The sequence below is a fragment of the Camelina sativa genome, chromosome 13 (genome assembly GCF_000633955.1).
Source record: "Camelina sativa cultivar DH55 chromosome 13, Cs, whole genome shotgun sequence".
Classification (NCBI taxonomy): domain Eukaryota; kingdom Viridiplantae; phylum Streptophyta; class Magnoliopsida; order Brassicales; family Brassicaceae; genus Camelina; species Camelina sativa.
This window is the reverse complement of record NC_025697.1, coordinates 8043932-8052642: the sequence shown is the minus strand read 5'-3', so window position 1 is coordinate 8052642 and position 8711 is coordinate 8043932. Positions and strand designations below refer to the sequence as shown.

General features: G+C 38.5%; 5 protein-coding genes across 5 annotated transcripts in view; 2 read left to right on the top strand and 3 right to left on the bottom strand.

Annotated features, from left to right (window-relative positions):
- Positions 4–898, top strand: LOC104738036 (protein GFS12-like). Its single transcript, XM_010458274.1, has 3 exons — positions 4–125; positions 237–372; positions 555–898. The coding sequence occupies exons 1-3, from the start codon at positions 4–6 to the stop codon at positions 711–713; spliced, it is 417 nt and encodes a 138-aa protein (XP_010456576.1). The 3' UTR covers positions 714–898.
- LOC104735914 (protein GPR107-like) lies at positions 1038–2559 on the bottom strand. The gene has a single exon (XM_010455798.2). The coding sequence runs from the start codon at positions 2551–2553 to the stop codon at positions 1297–1299; it is 1257 nt and encodes a 418-aa protein (XP_010454100.1). The 5' UTR covers positions 2554–2559; the 3' UTR covers positions 1038–1296.
- LOC104738035 (protein GPR107-like) lies at positions 2558–3879 on the bottom strand (the record flags this gene model as incomplete). Its single annotated transcript, XM_010458273.2, has 1 exon — positions 2558–3879. A coding segment is annotated over exon 1 (1155 nt), but the record flags the coding sequence as incomplete, so codon positions are not given.
- Positions 6067–8345, top strand: LOC104735913. The gene has a single exon (XM_010455797.1). The coding sequence runs from the start codon at positions 6194–6196 to the stop codon at positions 8291–8293; it is 2100 nt and encodes a 699-aa protein (XP_010454099.1). The 5' UTR covers positions 6067–6193; the 3' UTR covers positions 8294–8345.
- LOC104735912 (probable receptor-like protein kinase At5g18500) overlaps positions 8451–8711 on the bottom strand; it is a 4469-nt gene continuing 4208 nt past the window's right edge. Inside the window, exon 9 of the transcript XR_759510.2 lies at positions 8451–8672. The gene's annotated coding sequence lies outside the window, so the exon portion shown is untranslated. The remainder of the gene's footprint in view (positions 8673–8711) is intronic.

The following is an 8711-nucleotide window of genomic DNA, read 5'->3' as shown; positions in this document are numbered from 1 at the left end:
TTAATGTGGCCTTTCTTCTCAATCTCATCTTCCAATTATTTGTTCTTGCAGTTAGCGGCACCTGAGAGCCATTTACTTGTTTCCAGCTCACTTGACAAAACTTTACGGATCTGGGACTTAAGGAAGTAAGCAAAACAATCATAACGATTTTTTGTTTTCTTGTGAGTTTTTGTTTTAGTTTTCCTTGGTATCTACATGGGAACTAATAGTGGTTTATTATCTTTCTGGTAAAACAGGAGCTGGACACCACAGCCTTTTATTGTCAAAGGACACAACGACGGTGTTTCGGGTTTCTCCATCTGGGGCAAGGACGTTATCTCCATCTCAAGAAACAATATCGGGATTTTCCCACTTTCAAAGTCTCAAGACGAGGTATAGATTCTCACTCCGTATTGAGTTAAAGCAAACACGCCTTGATCACTTTGCCTATAAGCCTAAACTGTAATATTAAAATTTGATCAATGAACCATGTTTTTATAGTCGTTTTAAGCACAGAACCGTCGTGAAAACAAGGTAAAGTGTGTGAAAAATGACCGGTTTTGTCGAATTGACAGGAGGAGCAACAGCAGCAGCAGCGGATAATACCACAGAAACTGTATATGGCGGAGAAAGGAGGAAGAGTCAGATCGGATTTATCAACCATATGTGTTTTACCATTCTCCAGATTGTTCATCGTTGGAGGACATGATGGTTACTTGAGAATCTGTTGTTGAAATTATATACAAACTATATACTATATCATATCATTGTTTTTTAACAAATTCTACGGCCCTCTCTATATTTTATGTTTTGGATAGTGCCAAGCACGCTCACTGGTATGATTGTGATGGAGAGAAAGAGGAATTATTTGTTAATGGCTAAATGTGGTAATGAGCAATGACTGATGTATTTTTTCCTCTCTTTCAGTTTTTAAACACATAATCATGTGAAGATATAAATTGTGGATGTTAGATGATGAAATAGTGTGGTTTCAGTAAAAATATGGTTGGAGTAAGTAAAAATGTTGAATTGTAAATTGTTAACAACACACTGATACATAATTTTGAAAATGATCATAGTATAATCTTTCAAATAAAATTTGCTACAGCCCCAAAGATCCACATTGATGTAAAGCCATACGAAGAAGTGTGATAACAAAGACAATTTAAATGTAAGGAAGAACAAAAATTAACCAAAAAAAAAAAAAAAAAAGGGAACAATGACAGTTGAAGTATTAGACGACTTTTGAACATAGACATAGTGAGGGGAAAAAAAAAGAATAAATCTTTTGCTTACCAAGAAGAATCCTCCATTTTTCTAAAGCTCAAACTCTTCATCCCTAAGGGCCAAAGCAGCAGCTTCTTCTTCATCATCATCAACAGCAAAGTACTCATTCTTCTCCTCAGGCCTAAACATATGAAACATGATGACATAGAACACCAAACTAACAATCTCCTCTGCTGCAAAACTCACCCACTGGTACTTATAAGCAGCAATCGTTTTAAGCGCAAACACCACGATTCTCGTGAAGTAAAGATACCCAATGACAACAATGTAGAACTGTCTAAACAACGTGAGCTTCGACAAGTTCCTCGCAGCTTTACCATCTGTTTTCGAAGTCTCCCTCAAAGATCGAATCGACCAAACGATAGGGAAGATGATCGCACAGCAACAGATGATATCAACGAGCAAAAACACTTGGTTCCAAGTAACCCAATCTTTGATAAAAGGTCCAGTTTCACCAATCACAATGGAAGCAATGTTGGCTAATACCTGAAGCGGGATCACAATGATCAAAACATTCTTCTCTTTCTCCTGCAAGAAAGGTTTCAAAAACGACCAGCCAGTTCCGATCAAGATGATCACGGTGAAGAGAAGCACAACACGGATGAACTGGAAGATGTAAAAGAGTATATCCCAGCCATGAGGCGTTCCTGTGATCTTCACGTAATGTTTATCTTCAGCTGCACAGATCAGATTCAAGGATTTGATTAGAAGCAGACCTGCCATGAGGAGATGGATCCGATGAACGGTAAGCTTGTTCGTGTAGCAAGTGTAGCTCCAGAAACCGAGGAAAGCAACGTAGCAGAGGAAGAAGAAGGAGTAGAGAGTAGGCAATTGAGTAGATCCAGCTGGTAGGTAGTCTTTAGATCCGTTGGGATCTTTGTTATACATCTCCGTACGAACCGCCATGGAGACTTTGGTTTCAGGGACGCAATTGGCGAAGAAGAGAGAGTACTCGTTAGGGGAAGTGACTGGGTACGATTGGTTGAATCTGGAGTTTGGTGGTGGTGATAGATCTCTGAACGTGAAGAGATGAGTGACGTAGTGCGAATCGAGGACGCAGAATCTAGGGTTCTGCTGGATCTCGAGGAGGACCTGGAGAAGTGACTCTTCCGAGAGGAGGAAGAATCCGAGACGCGAAGGTTCTGGATTCGGATCTGAGGAGGTGGAGACGACGGAGACGGATGAGATTGAGACGGTGACGTGGCCTGTGTGTGTGAATCCGAATTTCTCGAAGAGGATCATCGGACGTGCGTCGTCGGAGATGACGAGGGATTTGATCTCCGCCATTGAAGGTGCGGCNAATCGTTTTAAGCGCAAACACCACGATTCTCGTGAAGTAAAGATACCCAATGACAACAATGTAGAACTGTCTAAACAACGTGAGCTTCGACAAGTTCCTCGCAGCTTTACCATCTGTTTTCGAAGTCTCCCTCAAAGATCGAATCGACCAAACGATAGGGAAGATGATCGCACAGCAACAGATGATATCAACGAGCAAAAACACTTGGTTCCAAGTAACCCAATCTTTGATAAAAGGTCCAGTTTCACCAATCACAATGGAAGCAATGTTGGCTAATACCTGAAGAGGGATCACAATGATCAAAACATTCTTCTCTTTCTCCTGCAAGAAAGGTTTCAAAAACGACCAGCCAGTTCCGATCAAGATGATCACGGTGAAGAGAAGCACAACACGGATGAACTGGAAGATGTAAAAGAGTATATCCCAGCCATGAGGCGTTCCTGTGATCTTCACGTAATGTTTATCTTCAGCTGCACAGATCAGATTCAAGGATTTGATTAGAAGCAGACCTGCCATGAGGAGATGGATCCGATGAACGGTAAGCTTGTTCGTGTAGCAAGTGTAGCTCCAGAAACCGAGGAAAGCAACGTAGCAGAGGAAGAAGAAGGAGTAGAGAGTAGGCAATTGAGTAGATCCAGCTGGTAGGTAGTCTTTAGATCCGTTGGGATCTTTGTTATACATCTCCGTACGAACCGCCATGGAGACTTTGGTTTCAGGGACGCAATTGGCGAAGAAGAGAGAGTACTCGTTAGGGGAAGTGACTGGGTACGATTGGTTGAATCTGGAGTTTGGTGGTGGTGATAGATCTCTGAACGTGAAGAGATGAGTGACGTAGTGCGAATCGAGGACGCAGAATCTAGGGTTCTGCTGGATCTCGAGGAGGACCTGGAGAAGTGACTCTTCCGAGAGGAGGAAGAATCCGAGACGCGAAGGTTCTGGATTCGGATCTGAGGAGGTGGAGACGACGGAGACGGATGAGATTGAGACGGTGACGTGGCCTGTGTGCGTGAATCCGAATTTCTCGAAGAGGATCATCGGACGTGCGTCGTCGGAGATGACGAGGGATTTGATCTCCGCCATTGAAGGTGCGGCGGTGAAGAGGAGGAAGAAGGCGACGACGACGACGGAGAAGGGCATTTTCGTCATTGTTACTACTCCGGGAGAGAGAGAGAGACGTGTAAAAGGATTGAACTAAAACGTCGGCGAAGTATGAATTTATTATAGTCTCCTTTTTTAAGTTATATCAGATCTGAATCTCTCTCTCTCTCTCTCTATGCAGTTTTTTACAAATCCTTTTTGATTAGATTATAGAATTTTAAGTTTGACCAATAAAATTCATTACATGCAACAAATTTTGATTTTAATAACACATCTAACATTTCTAAGATATAATATTTAGCTATATTATAGTATGATAAAACTTAAGGGATAGTTACTAAAAACATAATATTACAAAAATACTTGAGAAAGTAAGGGCGAGGGACAAATACTTGAATCCTAATTATTAGTAGGCAAACAACTGCTGGTGATGTTTTTGTGAGATATGAGATTGAAAAAGAAAAGTTAAAAGAGGTTTTTGCAAAACATAATAGTAGAGTTTGTTTTACTTCGAATTTATTGTCAGTTCGGACTTCTATGATGGATTTTATTTGTGTAACTCCCCATTTTATCGACGATAGCTAGAACTTGCACAATAAAATTCTAGATTTTTGTGAGTTGAAGTCTCCTCACACTAAAGATTGTTGATTGTTTGAAAGAATGGGGTTTAGAGAAGAAAGTTGTCACCGTTACATTAGATAATGCTACGAAAAATAACAATATGCAAAAAATTCTTAAGGGTCAACTTCAGATAATTAGTGATAGTAATTTGGTATGCGATGGAAAGTTTATGCACATGCGATCTTGTGCTCATATTCTAAACATCATTGTGAAGAAAGGTTTAGAGTTAGCTAAGGATGTTTTATACAACATTCGTAAAAGTGTAATACATGTGAAAGCATCTTCACAGAGGAAAGAGGCGTTTGGAGCGTGTATAGAGAGAGTGAAAATTAGATATAGAGCAGGTCTATCCCTTGATGTAGCTATTTTATGGAACTCAACCATAAAGAGAGAGACGTGTAATAGGAGAGACTGAATTAAAACGTTACCGGAATATGTTTTTATAGTCTCGTTTTCAGTTATCATATATGAATCTCTCTCTCTATGCAATTTTTACTTATCCTTTTTGATTATAGTATGTTTGACCAATAAAATTCATTAAAACAAAGTTTGATTTTAACAACACATCTACATTTTCAAGATATAAAATTTAGCTAAATTAAAACCTTAAGGATAAATACTGAAAACATAATATTACAAAAATTTGATTTTAGTCACACATTTGTATTTCAGATAAATAGCTATGATTATTACTACAAATCCTTTTTGGAAATATTTATTACTATTTTTGGTATAACTTACATTATCATATATCATGCATTTGCATTTTAAAAGGAATTGAATATATCACAGTAAAAATTGTTTTCCAAAATAGTTGTTATTAAGTTGATTTTTAATTCTTTTAATTTAAAATTAATTACTTTCTGACTTTTTATATTTTATAGTTTGTTTTATTGTTAGTTGGCTTATGTTTATAAATGATGCTCTAATGGTGAAAAAAAAAATTAGTCTATGTATAAAAAACTTTATACATCTACTTGTTTCATATATTGAGGTTTCTAACTTTCACTGTAAAACTAACCTTTTTGTGATTATTTGTACTCTATATAATCTATAGGTTGTTTAAGTTTTATTGGGTGTTGTAGGGATGTTAAAATGGGTAAACCCACCCCATTTAAACTCATGCCATTTAAATCCACCCCATTTAAGTATAAATCTATTTAAATCCATATATATTTGAAATTCATTTAACTATACCCATTTAAACATACATTACCCCGTTTTACCTATTGAACCTGTTTAAGTATATAATTTTGGTAATAATGTGTGGTTTTGTAATTTTGTTGGGAAAAATCACAACAATATTTTTTAATGCTGGTGGAACTCGGTTTATTCGGTTTTGGCGAGAATCACGGCTTTGAGAAACAAAAAAAATTGATAACAAAAGACAATTTTGCATTTTTTTTGTGGGAAAACACGGTTTTGAAAAGAAAAAAACATTTTGATTAAAAAGACAATTTTGTTTTTTTGGCGGAAAAACACGTTTTTACGGTTTTGGTGGAAAAACAAGTTTTTATGGATTTGGCGGGAAAGCATAGTTTTAATAAAAATAATTTTGTGTTTTTGGTAGGAAAATGTGATTTTACTATTTTGGTTGAATCACCTTTAGTTAAATTAATAAATGATGTTTTGATTTTTTTTTTTAATAAATAATATATGTTGGAAAAGATTTTACATTTTTTTTTTAAATAAAAAAATGAGATTGGTACTTTTTTGATTGATGATGAGTCAGCCATATTCGTCTGCCAAATAAAAAACAACCGCGTTCCGTTCGGTCTCCCTAAAGTCTAAAACCTTTATTTTTTCTAGCTACATTGCATCTTTCCTTTTCCGTGCATATAGCAAATTAAAGTCTCCATCTTTTGATCTTCAAATCCCTAGCTTTCTTGCTTCTTCTACTCTCCCTCCATGGCATTGCCATCATCATCATCACTGATGGAGAATCTCATCATCGAAGAGAGAGAAGAAGTGATGGTTTCTTCTGAGAACGGCGGCAAAGGCCGTTGCTTGAGAAAAGCCCATTTCCTTAAACCCTTGTCTACCTCCATTGATGGCTCTGTTACTGTATCCAAGCTTCCCCGTCGCGCTGATACTTCTCTGCAGCTAGAGACTTCAAGGGATTTCTTCTCTGGGTTTTGGTTTGCAGAGCACCATTTCGTATCTTGGCTTGGAAAAATGGAAGCTTTGTATAAACCCATTTGGAAAAAAGCTGGGATTTTTGAAGCAATCAAGGCATCTACTTACAATATCACGAAAAGCCCGTCTCTGATCTTCTCCGTTTCCGAGAAATGGTGTTCCGAAACCAAATCTTTCATCTTCCCATGGGGTGAAGCGACGATTACGTTAGAGGATGTAACGGTGCTTCTAGGGTTTTCTGTTCTGGGTTCTCCGGCTTTTGCTCCTTTAGAGACCTCAGAGATGAGAGCTTCCGCAGCGAAACTTGAGAAATTAAGACTGAAGAAAGCTTTCAGAGGTGAGAGAGTGAGCTTAAGATCATGGAAATCGATCTTCTTGGGTAGAGGTGACCAGATGGAGCATGAAGCTTTTCTTGTTCTGTGGCTTTCGTTTTTCGTTTTTCCAGCTAGAGCTCGTCGTTGTATTACTAAACATGTTATCCCAATCGCTGTTCGTTTAGCTAGAGGTGAAAGGATTGCTCTTGCCCCTGCTGTTCTCGCTGCCCTGTACAAAGATTTGGGTCAACTCAGTGTTTTCGCTAGAGGCAAATGTGCTGCCAAAGTGAATCTCAGGTCTCTCTTTAAGTTAGTCCAAGTTTGGGCATGGGAGAGATTCAGGAACATTAGACCAAAGCCTAGAGATATACCCAAAGGTGAACCTAGGATAGCTCAGTGGGACAGTCTCGCACAAGGATCTAAGGATGTGAGATTGAAGTTTGATGATTTCGACTGGCGACCTTACACTCAACCGTTGAAGAACTGGAACCCTCTTCGTTTTTACCTTGAAGAAGCTATGTGGGTGACTGTTGTTGACAGTCTTGAAGATGAGTTTATTTCATTTGCTCGATCTGTGAGGAGTTCCAGGCTTGTTGGGATTGGTTTTGTTGAGGATTACTATCCTAATCGTGTTGCAATGCAATTTGGCCTGTCTCAAGATCTCCCTGCAGCTTTGCTTACTCTTCACAGTAACTTCACAGAAAAGGAGTCTTGGGATGATTACAGTAAGTCTCTTGATGGTTTTAAGCTCTACATGCCTTCACGCCACGATCGAGGTTCTGTCACTGCGAGATACCAAGACTGGTGGTTGAAATCAGTTTCAGACTCTATGCAGAAAGAATCAACTGAAGCTTTTAATGCAAGGAATACATTTGATGATGATGATGATGATATAGATACAGATGTATCTCCCAATATATTGCCTTTGAGTCAAGTGATTCAGAAGTTAGACGAAGGCTTTCCTAAAAAATGCAGATCGAGGAGGCGTAGGTTGGCAAGGAGATATAAGATAAGTGAGAATGATGATGAGAGTTCTATGGATGTAGAAGATGGTTACATGCCCGCTGCTCAATTGATCAGATCCAGGAAGAAGTGTAGTGATGTAGAGAACACTGGAGGTGATGCTTCTGATACACTTGGAAAAAGAACTAGAAGATATATGGTGGTGGATAGCGATGATGATTCAGGGCCTTGTCAAAACCATGCTTCCATGGAAGTAAAGCAAAGGAGTGTGGAGGATGATGAAACTGCCCAAAAAACAGAGAATGCAAGGCAAACATGTGATAATGTAGAGAAGAAGGCAATGATCGATGATGCAGTCAAGGAACCAGAGTCTTGGCTACATGAAGATAGAGAAATGAAGAAAATCTGCATTGGAAAATTTACCAGTGAAGTTAAAATGGAAGATGTTGATGAAAGATTGAGGCAGAGAAAGCTTGCAATAGAGGGGATAGCATTGGAGCTGGAGACTCGTATTATGAAGGTGCAGAAGAGTCTGGCAAAGATTAGAAATTGGAAAGCCAGAGGAAACCAGACTATAAATGGAGCCTCTGCTTAGCTAAGGAAACAAAACAATAAGTATCACTCTCTGGAGAGAATTATTCAACTTTTGCATGGTCGATTATTGGAGTTAAAGTTTGTACGCCTTCAAAGACCTGTGTCAGATAGTCTCAGATAACAATATATTCCACAAGGACATTGCAAACTACACGTCGTTTTCTCAAAGACTTAACATATATAGCCTACAAAACCTGCAAATACCGTTTTCTTGGTCCAAAAACAACCTACAGAGCAAAACGTGGAGAAACAAATGACAATACAACAAACAAACAAATACTATACAAGCAACGAACGATGAACACTCACTCACCCTCTCTCTCTCTCCTTATTACAAAAGAAAAGAAACATCACATAACGCAGAAGATCTGGAGAAGAACCAAGGACTTGAAACTTCACATAAAGCTTATAACTTTACG